Source organism: Camelus dromedarius, chromosome 3 (genome assembly GCF_036321535.1).
Source record: "Camelus dromedarius isolate mCamDro1 chromosome 3, mCamDro1.pat, whole genome shotgun sequence".
NCBI lineage: Eukaryota > Metazoa > Chordata > Mammalia > Artiodactyla > Camelidae > Camelus > Camelus dromedarius.
The window spans coordinates 106,517,500-106,540,229 of record NC_087438.1 but is presented as its reverse complement, the minus strand read 5'-3'; the positions used below and the strand labels follow the sequence as shown (position 1 = coordinate 106,540,229).

Here is a 22,730-nt window from a genome sequence, read left to right as displayed (position 1 = left end):
CAAAGCAAGCAAAGCAGGTCTCTGCTTTTTGCGGCAATGAGACAGATTGTAGCAGATTCCTGCGAGCAAAGCAGCTTTAAGGCAACTAAGCTAAATTTCATAGATAAGGTGATGACTGGTACTGAGAGATCGGTCTTTTGTGCGCTTAGACATTTTGCTTTGAAGTAGCAGGATAAAGACAAATATAGAAAGCATTGGTTTTGATTATACATTTCTTATGTGCTTACATAAAGGTGAGAATATGATTTGGTAAAAACAATCGTTAACAATATCGAAGTTTGTTAACCCAAGTTTGCGCTCCCACAGGCCACTAGTACTGATGTAAAAGCAACATGACTTATTGACCAGCATACAGACCCCCTCCCTGGGCAGCTAGCAGATAATCTAGGACAGTCTGGTTACCCTAAAATCCCTACTGCTGGGCAAGGCATATACAGCTGCTTATCTTTCGCCATTTCTCAAGAAAGGAGTTTTAGGTCGGAGAGAGGTTCACGAGTGTAGTCGGGGTGGGGCGGGGCAGTGCAGTCTGTTGTCTCAGGTTGTTTCTCTGGAGGTTGGGGCTCAGGAGCCCACTTCACTTGAGTGTCATGTACACACGGAGTAATCCTGTGCAACTTCAGGGCAGAATGGATGTTTAGGATCACTAAGTGGGTTCCTGTCCCCTTAGGAGTGATCTGATCTTGTGGCCGTCCTGTTTTCCAGGCTTTTGGGTACACTCAGTGTCCTGGCTGGAAGGGATGTAGGGCCAGGTCAGCAGGTTTGGGCAGCACCTGGTTACCATGTTTTGTGAGACCTTTAATGCTTTCTCCTACCTGGAGAGCATACGTGAGTTGTTCCATTTCAAGGGGTTTAAGGAATCCCTTCTTTGAGGCTTGGGGAATGGGTCTACCACACGAGTTCAAATATACTTAAACTTATCCCTTGGGGCTAACCATACGTGAAGCAGAGCAATCAGAAGCAACTTAATCCTTTTTTTTTTTTTAATTTCCTAACATAGCTTGGCTAAGCACCATTTCAAGGTCTGATTGGATTGCTCTACTTTCCCCAGTGATTGCGGTCTCTAGGCTGAGTGTAAGTTCCATTTTATGCCCAGGGCACTCGTTATCCCCTTTGTCACTTGAGACACAAATGCTGGGCCATTATTGCTTTGTAGGGATCCTGGGAGCCCAAACCTGGGGATTATGTCTTTTAGCCTTAGCCACTTCAGCTGCTGTTTCAGTTCTAGAAGTGACTGCTGATACATGTAATTTCCTGATACTCTCAACGTTAACAGTGAAATCAGTCTGCCAGCCTTCTCCAGATTATATCCCACTGGTCTCAGTGGGTCTTATCTGGGGGCCTCTGGGCAGTCTGGTGTTGGGTTATTATTGCACAAATGGGGCAGGTCTCAACTACCCAACTGATGATGTTTTTGGTGCTTGGGTTATAGGGAAGCCAGTTTTATAAGGCTTCCTGCCCATAGTGAGTTCCTTAATGGGCCTCCCCACTGGCTTGGCAAGCTACAGTTTGGGGCATTAAGAAGCTACTCATGGCTCCCCAAATCCCTGTTGAAGCCCCATTTTTGGGCATTGTCTAATTCTTCCTTTGTGTAGGTTGGGGAATAACTGGATGCATCTGTGCTACACAGTATAAACTTGTTGTTTATCTATTTTATACATGGTAGTTAGTATCTGCAAATCTTGAACTCCCAATTTATCCCTTCCCCACTGGTAACCATAAGTTTGTTTTCTATGTCTGTGAGGCTGTTCCTGTTTTCTAAATAAGTTCATCTTTTTTTTTTTTTAAGATTCTATATAAAAGTGATATCATATGGTATTTTTCTTCCTCTTTCTGGCTTACTTCACTTACTGGCTTACTCCAGGTCCATCCGTGTTGCTGCAAATGGCATTATTTTATTCTTTTTTATGGCTGAGTAATATTCTATTGTATAAATATACCACAGCTTCTTTATCCAGTCATCTGTTGATGGACATTTAGGTTGTTTCCATGTCTTGGCTATTGTAAATAGTGTTGCTATGAGCATTGGGTTGCATATATCTTTTTGAATTAAGGTTCTCTCTGGGTATATGCCCAGGAGTGGGATTGCTGGAGCATATGGTAAGTCTATTTTTAGGTTTTGTGTGTGTGGTTTTTTTTTTTAAACATCACTGATACGTATATGGTAGTCTGGACCTGCTCGTGGTATCAAAATCAGTGCCTCTTCATATGGCAATAACAATGCATTTAATATTAACTCACAGATTAAGTCTGCAAATGACCTCATAACATTACTTTGGCTAAACTTAAAATTACACAGCAATTTTAGACAACACTCAGATAAACATAGATAAGTGAAGTGTGAAGCATTTATTTTATGGAGCTTAAATTATGGTAAAAACTATTAAGTGAAAACTGAAAATAAAAGTAAAAGCACTTTACAGTATAAAACTTTTGTTAAGGGTAACTTTTAAAGTCTTTATAGCACACTGTTAGTAAATTTTGTTTTTAGCACTATTATGGAATACCCTACTTTGTGTTAAAAGATTTTTGAAATAAGAAGATAGTGAAGTTTGCCATGTGGTTGTCTAAAAATCGAATAACACACATTTATATGTACAGCATCCTTAGAAGCTGCTAAAACGAATGTGAAGTTTACAGGATCTAACATCGTATACAGCGATAAACAGTAGAAAAAACATTCTCCCAATGAAGGCAAAAATAGGACTTAAAAGAATCTAGTCTCAGTTGACTTTAAAGCATTCCTATAAGAAATACATGCATATTACACAAACAGTAAGAGCAAGTGTTCTACTAAGAAATTCATTTCCAGCTGGGAGATAACACAGCATTAGCCTGTAAATGGCAATGATCTCAGAAAAGCATATGTTCTTTTCTGTAAATGATAGAGATATAAAAACAGAGAAGTGTCTGACATGTGAAGAGTTAGAAAAAACACAAACCCTAACTTAGATATAAAGCTAAAAACTGAATGTTGGAAAACTGAAAACTGTGGCAGACCCAAAAATGTTGAATAACTGTCTTTCATGAGAGCTGAAAGTCTTTGCTGACACAAAAGTATTTATGTACAACTAAGGCTTACTGGTTAAATATCTGAGGCATATCTGTCCTTAAACATTTTATATACTGGAGGTGGGTAGGTGTCTGAGGTGTATTTAAAACAATAAGAATAATAGGTAATTTAGGTTGCAACCGGTGTAAAAACTGACAATTTAAAGCTTTATTAACCTTTTTAAATTTTTTGATAGCTTCAGGAGTTAATGTATGTAATGAGGCAGGTTTTTTATCTCCTTTTAACAATCGAAATAAATGATGTAATTGGACTGTAGATATTTCTAAAAAAGGTCTGATCCAGTTAATGTGTCCTAGCAATTGTTGTAATTGAATTAATGTTATATAAGGCTTGATATCTAATTTTATATTGTGTGGCCTAATAGTTGGTGTGTTAATAGTTACCCCAAGAAACTCTCAAGGTTGCATTTTTTGTACTTTATCTTGAGCAACAAAAAGGCCCTTAGTTTGTAAAAATATAACAGTTTTTTGAAATAATAGAAGGATATTAGGTTTGTCTTTCATAGCCAGTAAAATGTCATCCACATAATGAAAACAGCTTTGTGCAACGGTAATGAGAAAAAACAATTTTTTATGTCAATAACAATTAAGGGCCAAGAGTCAGGAATAAGTGAAGGATTGGGTAGCCCCTTCTGTAAGGGTCCCATAGGTTGCATTATAGCATTTATAGCATGCAAATCTTGCAATAACCTCCATTTAAAAAAAATTTTTTTTCTTGATTACAAAAACAGGTGTGTTTCAAGGACTAGTAGAAGGTTTTAAATGACCCAACTTTTGTTGTTTTGCAACCAGTTTTTGTAATGCTTGTAGTTTTTCTTTAGAAAGGGGCCATTGCTCCATCCAAATAGGTTGTTGTTGGGTCCATGTTAGAGCAATGGGAATAATATTTGGGATAGTAGCAGCAGTCCCTATTAAAAAGGATCAATCTTTAAGGTTAGGTTTTACTGAGCAAGAAGGTCCTTGCCCCACAGAGTGCAGGGTATTGGTACTATAAAAGGAGTTACAAAGGCCATTTTATTTTTAGGCCCTCGGACTTTTAGTGGGTGAGAACTTATTTTAGGTGCCATTAGTCTATAAACTCTTTGTACAGTAACATCAAATTTGTGTTTTTGCCAATCAGAAGGCCGATGAAAACTAGAAATAATAGTTTTGTCTGCTCCTGTGTCCAATAACCCCGTAAATTGCTTTTCTTGTATTGAAAGCCCTTATCTCCTCTATTATTTTTAGCAAATTTTTGAGCTGGTAAATAAGGTATTAAAATAATTTGAGCAATTTGAGACTGCTTAGGAATAATGTAATAAGAGGCATGAACAATAATTTTAATTTCTCCAGTATAATCATTATCAATAACACCAGGTAAAACTGTTAACCCTTTTAAGCCCACAGATGATCTCCCTATTAACACTCGAAAATACCCAGAAAGTAAAGGTCCCCAAACTCCAGTAGAGATTAAATAGGTTTTATTACTGTTACTTATCAACTCATTATCAATAGTATCTAAACTTGTGCTCCCGGGGGAAGCTGCGATGAGGTCAGAAATGGTGGGATGGGACTTTGGCTGACAGTGATTTCCTATATTTGTTTTTGAGGGACACCTGGGAGGGTTCCCCACTTTGAAATAGCCTTTAAATAAATCCTCTGTTGTACTGTCAGCTGCTGTCCCATGGTTAGTTCGTGGCGCGCCTGATAGGCTGAAAGTCCCCGATATAAATTTTTCCCCTTACTTACATGTAGTCGCCGCGCTGATATCACGTCGGGGTTCACCAAATGTTGGTGTCGCGATATTATGTACACATAGACACCGTATGCGGAGAGAGCTGATGGCTACTCTGAAGCTTTATTAAGCTACACAGCCTTATATAGCAAAGAAGAACAACAAGGGAGATGGTTAACAGGCAGTGTCTGGCTCAAGGTCAGAAGACCCTTTATGTTTTGGTAAATCACGTTCGTGTTGGCACCAGCGAGCCTTACAGCTTATCAGGGCAGAACATATGAGAAATGGCTGCTTCACAACATTCTTCTTGGGCTCAGGCGGCTGTGCCTGCCTTAGGTTGCTCCCCTCTGGGGATCTTACCCGTCCTTGGCTAACCAGTCTTTTCTGAGTCTGCAGCTTTTTATAACTTGTTTACCATTCTGGCCCAAGGCTCGTTCCTTTGTTCCCACAGTCAGGGGCCTACAGAGGTGTAAACTATTTCTCAGCTATTTTTGAAAAATCATACAACCCACTTCTCAGCACCTACCTTAACATGAAACAATGGCCTTGATACAAGAAAAAAAATTAAGCAAGTGAAAGAAAAATCCCAGATAAGTGGGCATTTGGCAGGATATCCCAAAAGTGGTCGTCTCCAGAAATTCTTCCCAGGTTTCCAGTGACTTTGAGTTATGGTACCCTGGGTTACAAATATGTGAAATTCCATTACTTGCTGCTTCTGAGTTAATTTGTAAAGTTTGCAATGACTCTGATCAAGGCCCCATTTTCATCCTTTAGGCTCTGGTTTTCTGCGTTAGATCTGGTAACATGTTGAGCTCGTCTTTCGATTCAGATATTCTCCTTTTTAGAGCTTATTTCCCTTTCCCCCCATTTCCATTAATAACCTATCTGCAAATCTTTCTTGTCGCTGGGTGGTCTTTTCCATTGGAAATTTAAGACCTGTCCGTTTTTTAAGGTCAGTGGAGTCACCCCTTTCTAGCCTACTACTTTTAAATCTTTCTTTTTTCTAAGTAATGGTATGATCCAGAGCAACCCGGCAAGGAATCACACCAATCACGAGCTGACATGAAACCTGTTTTACATCTAGAAATGGAATCCGAGTTTCTTTCTTATTGGAATCCTCTTCTGCATCTGATTGTTGTTCTTTTTTATTCTCATTGCTGTCTTCTGTCCCAAATGAAACTCCCGCGGATCTTTTGTTTCTTGATCACTGTCCTTCTCTGATTGATTTAGGCTGTGATTTATTTTCTCCTTTCCTCTCTACTCTCTTCTCTCTCTCTTTTTCCTTTGTTAATCTTCTGGAATAAGCAGAAATTATACCTACAAGATTATTTGGCCTGTTTAGTTGACTTGAACCGTAGAGTGAACTGCTCATGGTAGAAGGTGAATAGGGTGGAGTGGAACTTGAGGTTGATTCTGGTCTATTAAGGCTGATAAGTCTCATCGTATATTATATCCTGGAGTACTTTTGCTTATATTCATCTTCTCTAGATGTTTCTGATTCCTTCTTTTCTTCTTGCTTCTCTTTATCTTGTTTCTCTTTTTCTCCATTTTCTTGTTCTCTAATTTGGGTATAATGATTCTTGCTATTGTTTTTTTCAGCTTCCTGAAGATCAGTCATTGTCACCCCCCTGAGCTGATCTTCTAGACTGTCCTGCTTGTGTAGATCTTGCTTTCCTTTGAGATTCAAACTCTTCATCTTGAACAGGAGTGAAGTATGACTTGCGTGTCTCCCTAAGCTCTGATGTGGAGGAAGCAGTGCCAGCAGCAGTTGTAGTCAGGGTTATTTGCTGGGGGAGTTTTGATTACTTATTCAGTCTCCTTACTGGCTTTAAATCTATTCAGATTTTCTATTTCTTCATTATTTAGTCTTGCTAAGTTTTGAGTTTCCAGGAATTTGTTTATTTCATCTGGATTATTTCAATTTGTTGGTGTACACTTGTTCATCATAGTCTCTTACAGTCTTTTTTAATTCTGTAAAATCAGTTGTAATGCCCCCTCTTTCATTTCTGATTTTAGTTATTTGAATATTTTCTCTTTTTCTTAAGTCAGTTTAGTTAAAGGTTTGCCAATTTTGTTGATCTTTTTGAAGAACTAACTCCTGGTTTCATTGATTTTCTCTGTTGGTTTTTATTGTCTATTTTGTTTATGTCTGCTCTAATCTTTATTATTCTCTTTCTTCTGGTAGCCTGGAGGAGCAGACACTCTTAATTATCATCATACAGTATTTTATCACATTAGAATTACATTGTATTATGACACCGTGTTCTTAGATGACTGATTAGATCACAGTTCTCTAAGACTAGCAGACCTCCATGTGTGACACCCCCAAGTATTCCTAGTTATCCTTGCTTTATTTTATTTTTTAAATGGCACTTTTGTAGCATTGTAGTTTATTTTGCTTATTGCCTGTCCATCTTGGTAGCATTTAAGCATGACTGGGGCAGGAATATTTAGCTATATTAAAATGATATAGCTCAAGTTCTAGAAGAGTGCATGACACATAGTAGATGCTCGCTAAAAATTTGCTGAATGACTAAATGACAGTGTGAATGAACAGTTTTACTGGTTTAACAACCTGTGTGGAATTACATTCCAAAATTTTATAGATCAGAAAGCTTATAACATGTGGATAAACTGGGATTAAGAATGACCAGAATAGAAATGAAGACCAGAAGAAAAAGGTATTTTCGTTTTGGGGAGATAATCTAAATCTTTCTTATTTGCTCTGGTACTTGGTGAGAGTAGGGATAAATCTGTATGCTAGTAAGAGGAGTGTTCTCAAAAGCCCTGAGGTGAAGGTGAATTGGGGAAGAACAAGAATCTCTGAAGTGAAATGAACGAGGGGAAGTGGTTTATAATGATGTCAAAAAAATGAGGAAGAAGCAGATAACGTAGGGCATCTTAAGGCATGGTATAGAGGTTTTGTTTTTTTTTTTTTAAGCAGATTTATTAAAGTTTAATAGAGAAACAATAAATCACACAGTTTGATAGCATTGGCATATGTATACACCAGTGAAACTGTCAACACAATCAGGATAATGAAAATGTCCATCATCTCCCAAAATGTCTTCTTATCCCTTGGACATTTCTCTTCCCCTACTGGCTCTCCGCCTTGTCCCCCCAGGCAACCACTGACCTGTTTTCTGCCACTATATAGTCATTTGCATTTTCTAGAATTTGATATAAGTAGAATCATAAAGTGCATACTCTTATTTTTACTGATTTTTTTCACTCAGCATACTTATTTTGAATTTAATGTAATTTTCTGTGTGTATCAAGAGTTCATTCCTTTTTCATTTAAAAAAATTTATTTTTGGTGGGAGGAGGTAATTAGGTATATTTATTTGATTTTTGTCTTTTAAATGGAGGTACTGGGGATTGACCCCATGGCCTCAGGCATGCTAAGCTTGTGCTCTACCACTTGAGCTCTACCCTCCCCTCTAAGAGTTCATTCCTTTCTATTGCTGATTAGTATTACATTGTATGGATAGTTTATCTAATTGTCTCTGATGGACATTTAAGGTAACTTTCAGTTTTTGGCTTTTACAAATAAAGCTGCTATGAGCATTCCTGTGCAAATGTTCATGTGCACACGTTTTGGTTATTGTATGTTGTATGCACGCATGCCTAATACTTATTCTCTTGGATAAATATTAGGAATGGGATGGCTGGATCATCTAGTTAGTGAATATTTGACCTGAGAAATTGCCTGTTTTCCTAAGGGATTGCACCATTTTACAATCCTACTAGCTGTGTGTAAAAGTTCACTTCTCTACATCCTTGCCAGTACTTGGTAATAGTAGTTTTTAAAATTTTAGTCATTTTAGTAAGTGATTAATGGTATCTCATTGTGATTTAAATTAGCATTTCCCTGAGGACTAATGACATTGGATATCTTTTCATGTTCTCATTTGCCGTCAGTATATCTTTGGTGAAATGTCTGTTTAAATCTTTGGCTCAGTTTTTAATAGTAGTTAGAGGTAGTTAGAGGTCTTCATATATTCTGGCTGATGTTTCTTTATTAGATATATGATTTGGAAACACTTTCTCCTAGTCTGTGGCTTGTCTTTTCATTCTCTTAAGTGGTGTCTTTTGAAGACCAGAAGTCCAATTTATCATTTTTTCTTTTATGGTTCATGCTTTTCGTGTCAACTAGGAACCATTTGCCTAATCCTAAGTCACATAGGATTTCTCCTACATTTTATTCTGGGAGTTTTATAGTTTCAGATTTTATATTTAGGGCTATGATCCACTTTGAGTTAATTTCTTTGTATATATTACGAAGAATGGATTGAGATTCTGTTTAAAACATAGATATCCCATTATTCCAGCACTGTTTTTTGAAAAGGCTATTCTTTCCCCAACAGAATTGCTTTTGTTGTCATTATATCAGTTGGCTGTATTTCTGAACTATATATTCTGTTTCATTTATCCATTTTTTTAGTCTTTACACCAATACCACACTCTCTTATTATTGTAATGTGTGTATAGTAAGTCTTGAGATCAGGTAGTGTTAAGCCTCAAACTTCTTTTTTTTTTTTGCAAAGTTGCTTTGGCAATTCTTGGTTCTTTTCCCTTTTATATGAATATAAAACTGTCCTTTGCATATAGGGACAGTTTTATTTCTTTCCCTGTCAGTTTCTTCTCCAAAGTTTGCTGCAGTTTTGAATGGATTGCGCTGAACCTGTAAATCAATTTGCAGAATTTGACATTACAATAGTAATGAGGCTCTGAAACCTGAACATGACATAGCTCCTTTTATTTAAGTCTTCTTTCATTTCTATTAGCATCATTCTATAGTTTTCAGTGTACAGGTGTTTCACATCTTTTGTCAGATTTGCCCCCAAACCATTTGTATTTAAAAATTCTACTGAAGATGTTTTAAATTTTAATTTCTATTTATTAATAGTATATGGAAGTACAACTAATTATTGTATATTGATCTAGTATACTTCAACCTTCCTAAGCTTACTAATTAGTTCTAGTACTTTTTTTTTGTAGGATACCTTGGATTTTTCTATATAGATCATGTTATCTACAAATGAATATGATTTTTTTCCTTTCCAAACCAGGCATTTTAAATTTCTTTTTTTTTTTTTTTTACCTTATTGCACTAAGTAGAACCTCCAATACAATGTTGAATAGAAGTTGTCTGAGTAATTCCTTCCACCTTATTCTTCATTGTTAAGATTGTTTTAGCTATTCTAGGGCCTGTTCCTTTCCATGTAAATTTTAAAATAGTTTTGTCTAAGTCTATAAAAAAGAAAACTTGCTGTGATTTTTAAAAGAAATTCCTTTAAAGCTAGAGATTAACTTGAAGATAATTTAAATCTATATTATTTATAGTCTTCAAATCTGTGACCATGGTCTGTCTCTCCAATTACTTGATTTCTTTCAATGGCATTTAGTAGTTTTCTTCTTAAAGATCCTACATGTTTTGATAAGTGTAAGCCTTTCAGTTTCTTTGGAGTGATTAAAAATGGTTTTATGTTTTATTTCCATTTCCATGTTTTTAGTATTAGTATATAAAATATGATTGATTTTTGTGTTGATCATGTATTCTGTTACTTTGCTGAACTCAGTTGTTAGTTTTAGGCATAATTTTGGTAAATGCCTTTGGATTTCCTACATAGACAATCATTTATGTCATTTGCCTTTGGGAACAGTTTTCTTTCTTTCCTTTTTGATCTATATGCTTCTAATTTTGCTTTTTTCTATTTTTATTTTTATCTTATGTATTTTTTATTGAAGTATTGTTGATTTACAGTGTTGTGATAACCTTACTTTCTTGTGTTATTTTAGTGGGTAGAATTTCCAGTACTATGTTGAATTTCAAGTGGTGAAAGCAAACATCATGGTCTTGTTCCTGACCTAAGAGACGACTTGTTCAGTCTGTCTTCATTAAGTATTACATTTTCTGTGTGTGGTTTTTTTTTTTTTTTTTAATTTTGGAGATGGTCTTTATTATAATGAGGAATTCCTCTCTGTTACTATTTTGCTGAGAGTTTTATTCATGCATGAGTGTTGGATTTTTGTCAAATGCCTATTCTTTGTCAATTGATACGGTCGTATACTTTTTCTTTCTATCTTGTTGGCTCATAGGTTAACTGATTAATTTTTAATTTTGAGCCAGCTATGAGTACTTGGAATACATTTCACTTGGTCATAGCGTATAATTCTTTTAATAGATTGTTAGGTTTGGTTTGCTAATATTTTGTTGAGGGTTTTTCTGTGTAAGTTCATGGGTGACAATGGTCTGCAGTTTTGATTCATCGTACTATTTTGGTAATAATTTCCCTATAAACTAATTTGGGAAATACTCCCTTCTCTTCTATTTTCTGAAAGAGACTGTGTAAAATCAATGTTAATTCTTTAAATTTTGGTAGGCATCACCAGTGAAATCATCTTTTCTTTTTTGCAAGGTCTTTAAGAATCAGCTTTTTACATAGTTATAGGACTCTACAGATGAGTCCTTTTTCATCTTGGTTGAGTTTTGGTGTTTGAAGAAATGGTTCATTTTTCTACCTTGTCAAATTTATGAGGCTAAAGTTGTTCATAACATTCTCATATTATCCTTTTAATGACTATAAAATCTATATTAATTTGTTACTATTCAGGTCTACAATTTCCAACATCTTTTTTCATTCTGATCTGTTTTTTTTTCCTTTGATTGACTTTGCTCTTCATTATGAGTATCATTTTCCAGTTTCTATAATAATAGATTTATTATTGTTAAATAGGTCAGGAACAAGACATGATAATTCTTGATTTGATGGCAGACGTAAATTTTACCTTGTGGGTGCTAAATACTTTTGTGTTCCGATAAATATTTTTGAAGCCTTTTTCTGTAGTTCAGTTAAGTTACTTGGAAACAGTTGTTAGGCGGCACCAGAGCAAGATTTGAATGTAGAGCTAATAGTTTCCCACTATTGAGGCAAGGCCCTTCTGTGTATTATTCCCAATGCCCCATGAATTATAAAGTGTTCCAGTCTGGCTGGTGGGAGCAGGCATTAATCTTGGCTTTTTGTGAGCTCCAGTTACTGTTTACTCCTTCCTTTCTGGTGTCTCTTTTCCCAGACTCTGCTTTTCCTTACATACATGCACTGACCATTACTCAGCTGAATATCTGAAGTGGACCCTCTGCAAGTCTCTGGAGCTCTCTTTCTGTGCAATGTTCTCCTCTTTGGTCCTCTGCTCTCTGAATACAGCTGCCTTGGTCTCTCTGTACTGTTAGTTCTTTCTCTTCCACTATGGAAGTCCGCTGGCTCCTGCGTGGGTTCCCTTTTGCTGTGTTAGGTAAAAAGGATTAGGTATTCTCCCTATCCCTTCTATCTTATTTCCTTTCTGCCTCGGGTAGAAAGTATCTAAGATAGCTACCAGTGATTCCCATCTTCTGGTATTCGTGGTCTTTTGTAATAATACCCTCCGCATAGAAGCAGCTTCTAATCAATAGAATATGGTAAAATTGAGGGGATGTCACATATGTCATAAGGTTATGAAAGACTGTGACTTCCATCTTGCCTACAGACTCTTCCTCTTGTCTCCTTAAATAAGCAAGTTGCAAGTTGAAGAGTCCTACGTGGCAAAGTACTGTGGGTGGCTTCCATCTAAAAACCAGCAAGGACACAAATGCCCTTAGTTCAGCATTCCTTGAGGCACTGAATTCTGCTAACGATCATGTAATTGAGCTTGCAAGTGAGTATTTTCCCATTTGTATCTTCAGGTGAGAGAGACTGCAGCCTGGGCCAATACCTTGATTATAGATTTGTGGAAGACCCTGAAGCAGAGGACCCAGATAATCCATGTCCTGATTCCTGACCCACAGAAAGTGTGGAACAATAGATGTGTGCTGTTTTAAGCCACTAAATTTCAGGGTAAGTTGCCACTTTTCAATAGATAACTAATAGTACCTTTTGGAGATTAGATTTTATTTGATGGCTTATTCTTCCATCATTTGCTTTTTATTTTTATGGTAAGCATATATACAGTTGATATTTATTATTCACAGATACTGTATCTGCAAATTCACCTACTTACTAAAATGTATTTCTAACCCCAAAATCAATGCTCACAGTGCTTCTGCAGTCATTAACAGACATGTGCAGAGCAGCAAAAAATTTGACTTGCCCCTTGCACACATTCCCAGCTGAGGTTAAACAAGGGGATACTTGGCCTTGTACCAGCTCTCATACAGAAATGACTAGAGGATGGAGACGGTAGGGGCAGTGCAGCATAGTGCAAGGAACTCCAGCTCTGAGGCCAGTTGGACAGGTTTTAAATCTAACTCTGGCCCTAGTTGTTGGAGTGACCTCAGGCAAATCACTTAACTCTTCTGAACCTTGTTTTTTCTTTTGTAAAAAAAAAAAAAAAAAAAAAAAGGAATCCACCAAGATGAGTTGTTTTTAAGATTATAATCTTCAGTTACACAAAGCTGTAATTGAAGATTATAATGTATTTTGTTTTTATTTATTTCCCTTTGGAGAAATTGTTCAGTATTCACTAATTATGTGTTTGCAGCAACTTAATAGAACATAGCTACCGTGGATAACAAGAATTAACTGTATACATACTCATTTTTACATTTTTAAAAACTAAATGGTAACAGCAAACTATTTTCATTTTTTCCCTACTTTTTTTTCTCATACAACATTATATCCTAAAGTTACCTCCATATTAGTGTGTAGAGTCATTTCTCTCTGTCTCTCTCTTATAGCTGAATAATACTGTTTCATATGTATACCGTAATGTAAACCAACAAGACCTCTGTTAGTAGATGTTCAGGTTGACTGCTGTCTTTTGGTATTAAAAATAGTACTGCAATAAGTAACCTGTGTATATGTATGTGTGTGTGTGTGTGTGTGTGTGTATTTTTTTTTTCCGGTGTATCTCTGAGTTATATTCGTGGAAGTGGAATTTCTGAATTAAAGGGAAAAAGCTTATATGTAGTGTTGTAGTTTTAGAGATATGTCCATACATTCTTTGATAATCCTCCTGTTAAGAAGTGAAACTTATTTCCTATCCCTTTGATTGTGGGTATCCTTAGCGACTCACTTGTAGCAAATATAGAAATAATGAGATGTCATTTCCAATTTAGGGTATAAGAAGACTGTGGCTTCCATCTTAAGTGTACTCTCTCACTCTCTTTCCCTTGACTCACTTGGTCTGGACAGAAGCCAGCTACCATACTATGAGGCAGGCTTGGGAGAGGGAAGACCCCTACTGTGACATGAAGATAATCATGTAGCCTAAGGAAGTGTCCCCACGGAGAGGAACTAAGCTTGAAATTGAAATTCTGAGGCTTGTCATCAGCCACTAACTGAGTTTTGAAGCATAACCTCCTCCATCTGAGCCTTGAAATAACTGCAATCCTGGCTGACAGCTTGACTGCAACCTCATGAGAGACGAGACCTGAACCACCCTGCTAAACTATTCCTAGATTCTTAATTCCCAGAAACTATGAAGAAAATAATTACATTTATACTTTCAAACTGCTAAATTTCAGGTAATTTGTTATAAAGCAACAGATAGCAAATACATATAGTTTTGCTAACTGTTGCCCAATCTCCTATATAAGGGCTATACCATGTGTCTGTCCCATTAGTAATATATGAAAAGTTCCAGATTCCCATGGCCTTACTAACACTATGTATTTCTAGACTTAGAATCCTTTTTTTAACAAGCTAATAGATGGAAAATAGTACCTTACCATGACTTTAATTTTCCTTTCATTATGAAAGAGGCTTCCTCTCCCTTCAACTTCTTTTTAAATGAAATATTAGCTTATGCTTCTCATCAGTCTTAGGATAAAGAACTAATGTTTTCACAATTTCTGCCTGGTTCTCCATGATTTGGCCCTTTCCCGTATCAACTTCCACTGGCATCACTGCTTGAGGATTCTGAATTAATCGTTACCGTACCCTTAGTGTGTAATATACAGTGAGTGACTACACTGTCTTAAGCACAAGACATGCAATAAAGATTGATGTAACTGTGGAAGTTTAAACTGGAGTGATGATAGTTGCCCATTTCTTACCCTTATCTTTGTCTTGACCAAATGTTAAGCCTCTTTCCTCCCCACATACCCTAAATTTTGGCTTGCCCCCAAGTTTAAACATACACTAAAGAACTAAGGATATGCAGAACATCCTTCCTCAACGGGTTTTTCTCAGAATCTGAAGGCCGTAGAAACATTTCCTGTTGAAGTGCCCTGGTTTTGCCACTTGCACACCTCCACCTCTTGAAAGTACATGTTAACTCTTCTTACCCCTCCCTGTTAAATAAAAAGCCTTTTTCTGTTTGATTCTGTGAGATGCTCGCAGATTTCTGAGATTAGTGCATTCTCCCTGTTGCAATCTTTCTGAATAAAATCTCTTCATATCTAAACCCAGATGTTCTTTTATTTGCACGGGAGACATAACTGCTAATATAAAATTGATGCTCATTTAATTACACACAAGCCAAAAATAAATCATGGGTCTTGTAAAATCTGTGATGATTCAAAATTGTATCTGTTCATGCACATGAAGATCAGTTTGTTAGTGTGCATTTTAAAAAAAAGTATAAAAGGTTGATGTAAGGTAAAGGTTATGTTAACAAGTGTTGTAATGGTTCATTTTTTTAAGCAAGCAATCTTTTTTCCTGAAATCTCTAACTACCTCACTCTCTTCCTCTCCTTTTCTCCTTCTGTTGTTTTGGTGTCCTCTGTCTCAGCCTGCCTCTGAGTCTCCCGTGTTGTGTCCTGTCCCGTAGCTTCCCACTTTTGTTTCTGTACTTCCATTTTTCACTTTTCAGTCTCTCATCTCTCTTCCTACACAGGCCTCTCCTCTGCCCCCGTTATCTTTCTCCTAGTGTCTTGATTCTCTGCATCTCCGCTTCCCTGTCTCTCAGTTTTACTTTTTTTCTTCAGTCCGCCTCTGCAGCTTGCTACTGCAGTAGTAATTTCCCCTATAGAATTCCTTATAACTGTTTTTTTGCGTAAAGTTCATCATTATTGTGGATTCTCGCATCTCTTTGCCCCCTCTTCCCCACAGTGGAAGCTCCCGGGAGAGGACCGTACTATTTCGTGTTTCCACCTGTCTCGGCAAGTAGAATCTCCCGATATAGGGCTGGACCTTTTACACTTTTAAGTAAAGTCTCCAGAGAGAATATTTTACCACTTCATATTCTTGCTCTGTCACCAAATGCAGTTTTCTAATAGATGACGTTATCTGTCAAATTTCCTGCCCAATCCTCCTGTAAAGGCTTTCTGCAAAATTTTACACATTACTGGTTTGTATAATCCTCCTTTTTGTCACCTTTCCCCCACCCCGCTGCCACAGTGGTACAGCCCAGCCTCGGGTTCAGCGTAAACCTGGCTCCTCCGCTTGTACGGAACTGGCCGGCCTCTCAAGATGGCGGCTCCCTGTGAGGCACAGCGCACGGGGGCGGCCATGTTGCCTCCTGAACAAAGCACCCGAGGATGCGGAGTGGGCAAAACCGCCCGGTAGGCCTGGGAGCGCCGCGCTTTGCTCACCCAGACAGGAAGCGGGAGAGTTTGCCACTATGGATGTGACAGCCGTCCCGGGTTAAGCTGCGACGGGCGTTTCTGGATCTGGATCTGATAAATGAACCGCAGGTCAGAGGGCGGATATGTGTAGTGATGAATGAGTCTTTCGGATTGTAATGGAAGGACAGGGGTCCGTGAGTGTCATTGATTGGATGTTTATGAAGTTCCTGGCGGGGGTGGGGGAAGGTATGTGGGAATAGGGTTGGGTTTATTTGAGAGTCAGAGATTGGGTGAGCTGCGAGATTAGTAACTGGATAATGTTGTGTCAGTGACGGGGTTGTCTGTGGGATCAGAAATGGCATGAAGGGGAACTGACTGGTGGAGATGACTGTGTCGGGGATTTATGAGACTGAGGAATCAGTGATTGGTGAAGGGGGCTGTGGACTAAATGACGGGGCATCCATGTGATTGTCAGTGATGTGGTGAGCTTGGGGGAGTTCTGAGGGATGTATGATCGGTAGGCCGAGGATGCAGAGGTTTGGAGGGAGCAGTAACGGGATCAGGGTGTCATGCTGATCAGCCCTAATATTTTAACGTACATTACGTTTACACAGGTAATAAATAAGCAGCCTTATAGGTCAAATCCCTCCTCAATCCACCATTATGCCCCTAGCCTGGTGCCCCATCCTCCACAAAAATGATAATTTTGAAACAAGACCAAACAAATCAAAAAAGATAGGATTATTACGAAAAGTGTAATTTTAGTCCCTCTTCTTTCTAAGTTTATTGAAATCATTTTATATCTTATTCAAAAAACATTTATTGAGCAACTGCTGGGTGTTCAGAGATGAGTATGACTATTTTTCCTGATTGTTTCCTTCCAGATCTAATTTGACAGAGCTTGGAATACCCCATATAAAACGGCCTCCGTGGCATGGGAGCACTCACTTCCTCTGAACAAGTTCAGTCATGTCTGCATGACTTCTTCTGGGACTGAGAAAGATTTACCAGGTATGTACCTTCCTGCATTACGGTATATTCCCTTGTTGGTATCGATGGTTCCAACATATCTCCACTTTTATATGCATTTGACCATACTGTTGAAAATCAGCAATAAAAGTTTAAACAGAAAATATCTTAAAATTAACAGTTTGGTCCATGAAAATTGATTGGTAGGAAGGTTTGCTCTGTTTGCTAAGAAAGAGGGGAAAAAATACAAGAGCTCTTGGGAGATTATCAGAATTCAGCTGCTGATTCTTTTGGGGGAACAAAGGAATAATACAGACCTCGGTTTTCCATTTGGTCATTGGCCATTCTTATTGCCTGGGAACTTTATCTTTTTATATCTCTATCTGTCCATGTTTATTGCCTTATGAAAACATCAGAATGGATTTGCTGGTTCATAGAGGGGGAAAATAAGTTGTCAATAAATCAATATGAAACATATCTTCACATCTATACAATTAAAAAACTTCGTCCAGGTTCCATGTGATCATCATATGTAGTCATAAGAGGACTTCCTTCACATGACACTTGCTGATCCTCTGTAAGGACCACACAATCTTCTCCCACAGGTTGGCCTATCATCTACCTGACTTCTGTGGTAGTTGTTTCTACACCGGTGAACATGGAAGCTGCAGTCTGGATCTGGTCTATGAAAACATCCTTCTGATTGCCAGAATTTTGAAAAATTTTGTTTTTTCAGGCATCTGCCCTTTTAGAAGAGAGCAGAAAATGATGAAGTCCCACGTGAGTTGCTTTGAGTTTTAATTTTTAAAATTTCCTTTTTTGGTTTTCCAAACAATCAAGTGGAAAAGTGAAGACAGCTAAAATTTGGATCAGGGAAAACGTAGCCAAAGTAAATATCCAGACCTAGAAAGAGTTGCAAGGTAATATGTAGATAAACCATTTTTAAAAATTGATGTACCAATTTTTCTTATCTTTCTTGCAAGTGTCATCAGTTACATGATTTGTAGTGCTCTAAAGAGAAGCAGATAGATTTCCCACGGGAAGATGTTATTTCTTTCCAGATAAGACTAGAACAGATTTCCTTTTGGGGTCTTTCTCTAGGTGATAGAGTCCACAGTGTTCTCACTAACACTTCTGTAGTAAATGCAATAATAAATTTCTTGTAGCTGTATCCATAAAGTGATTTCTTTTAGAGGGAGGTTATCATAATGTCATAGCCAAACTCTTTAAACTTTATCCTTTATGGCTGGAGTCATCAAACTATTGCCTGTGGGCCAAGTTCAGTTCTCCAGCTGTTTTTATAAATGAAGTTTTATTGGCAGTACAGCCATGCCATTTGTTTACATATTGTCTGTGACTATTTTTGTGCTACAAGGGCAGAGTTGGATAAGTACTATATGGCCTGCAATGCTGAAAATATATACTTTACTGAAAATGTCTGTTGACCTCTGCTTTAAAGGACTAGATTGATTATAGAGGCTTCTTATTGTCCAACTTTATCCACTGATAAAATCTGGATAATGGGTACATTTTGAATGGTCTTCCAAAATATCTATTTTTCTCAAAAGGCAGTTCTTAAAATATAATTATTTGACAAAACTTTGGAGAGTAAGGGTCCGTGCTGCTCTGTACCCTTTACTATGGTTTCAAAGTTTGTAGGATTACTGCCCAACTTGAGGCCAGTTTCTTCTCTGCATTTCCGTTTTTAAAAGTCTATTTTTTTCTCCCTGCCAGTGTTCACTATTTATATGGTATAAAGATTTTAACCAAATAAAAAGATAAAAATTTAAAAACTGAGAGACCTTTTAAGTTCAGCTCTTTTCCTCTGAGATGATTAGTGTTAACCATTTGTCTCTAACCTTCCAAACCTTTTTCACTGTAAGTATAACTGTGATTAAGTGTGTATATGTGGTAGTACAAAGGGTGTACTTTATTTTCTCATCCTTTTCTTTTGAGAAAATAATGTTACAGTTTTGTCTTGCAACTTGATTTTTAATTTTACTGGCTAGTACAAAGGTTTTTGTATACATTTTGACTATCTTCCCATGTCAGTACATAGAATTCTCCTTTATTGTTTTAGCAGATGCGTAATATATCCTTGTGGCCCAGTTGACTGAGGTTGTTTCCTAATCTTAAAATGGAGATTATAATCCTCATAGGGTTGTTGTGAGGATTAAGTGAGTAAAAACCATGCTTAGAACTGTAACTGGGGATGATTTGTTATATATATAAGTATTAGCTATTATTATTATTATTATTATTATTATTATTATTATTATTATTATACGAAAATTATTGTCAAATCTTGGAATCAGCTTTTGCATTAGGAGTTCTTCGGTATATTTGACAGTAGAACTTAGCAGAGTTCTGTTGTAAAAAGGCAGATTTTTTTCCTTCTTTGGGTCTTAGTAGCTTTAGAGTTGTGCTGTCCAATACAAAGCCACCAGCCACATGTGGTTATTGAGCACTTGAAATTGGTTGGTCTGAATTAAAGTGTGCTGTAAGTGTAACGTACTTACTGGATTTTGAAGATTTAATTCCCAAAAGCTCCTTAACAATTTTTAAAGATTGATCACATATTAAGATGATATTTTGGATGTATTAAGATAAATATATATTATTGAAAAAATAATTTTTTGAACATTGCTACTCAAAAATTTAAAATTACTTATTTGGTTGACTTTATATTTCTATTAGAGCTGCTTTAAAGAATGAAAATGGATTTTTTATTAGCCCAATAAATCTAGCTGTCATGGCCAATTAACTGATTATATGCTCATTCCTTCAGGAAGAAGGATTTAAATTTTTTCCTTAAGGTGCAGTAGCACAGTTGTCATTTTCAGACCTGTCTATCCTACCTTTCTTCCTCTAACACCTGCTGACTGCCCGTCCATCTCCTCCATCTTTTCCATTTTCCCATTCACCCAAGTTGTACAAATTGCATGTAGCAGATACAAAAGTACAATCTTCCACTGATTATGTACTACATTTTACTCAAAATTAACAACATTTATACATATTTAGTATATTAAAGTATTCTAATATCATTCTTAAAGCAGAAGTAGAATGTTAGCATTACATCTCTTTTCTTACCAGATTTCCTCTACATTCTACATTTATTATCTTTCTTGTGTTACTGTTCTTTAGACAGCAAGAGTATTATTGACTAGTTCAGAAAACCATTTTTAACTAAACATGAACTTTATTTTCCTCTCTATAATTTTCATTCATTCCTTTTTAGCAAACATTTCTTGAGTACCAAATATATGTCATAGGCACTGGCTAGCTGTGGGATATCTCAAGATTTAGGCATGGTGCGTTCCTGAAAAGAATGAATAGAAAAACGGGGTAAACAGATGTGTAAAGTAACATTAACACATAAAAGTTCTATAATAGGGATGGGGAGCCAGCAGAGAATGGGGAGCAAACAGCTTTATAAGGAAGTTGAGAACAGGCAGCTTAAAACATTATTGAACTTTCGATCATGTAGGGGAGTAGGATGAGGGTGGAAAACAGCATTTGCAAAAGTAGAAAAGGCTGAGAATTTGAGGAAAACTAAAGTGGAGGGTGTTTCATGGAAATTTTGACCAAAGTTGGTATTAAGGCAATAAAATATGGAGGATCTTGTTTACAATATCAAGGAAAGCATTGTGTACAGTGGTCAAGAACACAAGCTACTGAGTCAGAATATGTGCTTTTAAATCTGGCAGTTAGTTAATTAGTCCTATATTCAGTGTGTAACCTCTGGCAAGAGGTTAAGTATCCACTGTAATAGCCTCAGTTTTCTCATATGTAAAGTAGTTTGTTATGAGAACAAAGTAAATGCTTATTTAGCAGCTTGATGATGTGAATAGGAGACTTGGTGTGGGATGAGAGAAACCCTAAGACTGAGATGAAACCAGATATATGTGCAAAGATGGAACCAAAGAGTCTTTTAGGTTGGGGAATGTTGATATTTCAAACAATATTTATCTTCTTTCTGAAAGCAATATTTGATAATAAGGGAATTACTGGGAAAAAAACTCAAAAACAGTTTAAAATAATAACAGATCACTAAGATTCCACTATTAGGTGACAACTCTTATGAACGTAATGGTGACATAATTAAAACAGTCAGTTTACCCTCCAGAAACATCATATGGCTTTACAGTTGTACCCAAATCCTTTACTTCAATGTCACATTAATAATTTGTTGTGTTTTTTTCATGAATGTTTCCTATGTATTTCTTGTTGTGTTTTTCAATATTGCTGTTATAATTGATGTATCTCATTATATTCTTAGCTATTGTGTATATATAGAACTGTAAGATTTAGGGGAAGCTAAGATTTTTTACCTATGATATAAGGCAATTGGATTATAATCTTCAAGAACTCTGACATTCTCTGATTCTCTAAAAGTGGCTTTTCTTTTTTTTAAATGTTATACTTTAAAAAGCCTTCTTTATAATTATTAATAAAAATCCTCCCAGGTTTTGTTTTGCTATTTTATAGTTTTTGGTATTTTTAGAGTTTAAATTTTTGCTCAATCCAGAATATATTTTTTCTATTTTTCCAAAACATAAGATATTGTTGTATTCATTTGCTAAGGCTGCCATACATAACAAAATACCACAAACTGAGTGGATTAAACAACAGAAATTTTTGTGTCATGGTTCTGGAGACTGGAAGTCAAAATTCAGGGTATCAGCAGGGTTGGTTCCTTCTGAGGGCTGTGACGAACGATCTGTTTCAAGTCTCTTTGGCTTGTAGATGATTATCTTCTCATGTTTCTTCATACCATCTTCCCTCTTTGTGTACTTCTCTCTGTTCAGATTCCTCCTTTAATATGGACATCAGTCATATTGGATTAGGGTCCACCCTAATGACCTTAATTAACCAGTTACAACTACAGTTACCCTGTTTCCAAATAAGGTTACTTTGTCAGGTATACTAACGATTAGGAGTTCAGCCTATGAATTTTAGGGTATACAATTCAGCCTTTAACATGTGGGTTCAACATTATTCTTTTTCTGTTAACTGTCCAGTTGTTTCAGTAGTATTCATCGAATAATCTGTCTTCCTCAGTTCTTTGAATGCTGCCTTTATCGCTTATTAATTTACCATTTGTATTAGATAGGCATTTTACAGTTTCCCTTTCAGTTTCCTGTTCTGTCTGGCTCTTCTTGCTGAAGGCAGGATTTTACATCATTTATCCCAAACACTCTGATACAAAACTAGATGTAGGTATAGTTTTGCATACTGTAGAAATGATGAGAATGATCACTTTAGATTGAACAGGAATATACTCTTACAGGGGTTAGTATCATTCAAGGACGTGGCTGTGGATTTCACCCAGGAGGAGTGGCAGCAATTGGATCCTGCTCAGAGGACCCTGTACAGGGATGTGATGCTGGAGAACTACAGCCACCTGCTCTCAGTGGGTAAGGGTGGCTTCCCTGGTAACTCAGACTTGTCCAGTAAAGTGCCTTTCCTTATCAGTCGCCATGCTTAGGT

General features: G+C 36.8%; 1 protein-coding gene across 5 annotated transcripts in view; it reads left to right on the top strand.

Moving 5' to 3' along the window:
• Positions 1-22,730, top strand: part of ZNF300 (zinc finger protein 300) — a 45,909-nt gene that overhangs the window by 19,366 nt on the left and 3,813 nt on the right. For 4 of the 5 annotated variants that reach the window (XM_064484447.1, XM_064484450.1, XM_064484448.1 and 1 more), the window contains 5 exons: positions 12,507-12,657; positions 16,102-16,397; positions 17,153-17,279; positions 17,974-18,017; positions 22,531-22,657. In XM_064484447.1, the coding sequence (XP_064340517.1) occupies positions 17,246-17,279; positions 17,974-18,017; positions 22,531-22,657 (205 nt within the window). In that variant the 5' untranslated portion in view covers positions 12,507-12,657; positions 16,102-16,397; positions 17,153-17,245. Of the gene's footprint in view, positions 1-12,506; positions 12,658-16,101; positions 16,398-17,152; positions 17,280-17,842; positions 18,018-22,530; positions 22,658-22,730 lie in introns of those variants that run through there. The other variant, XM_010991151.3, reaches the window with a different exon arrangement.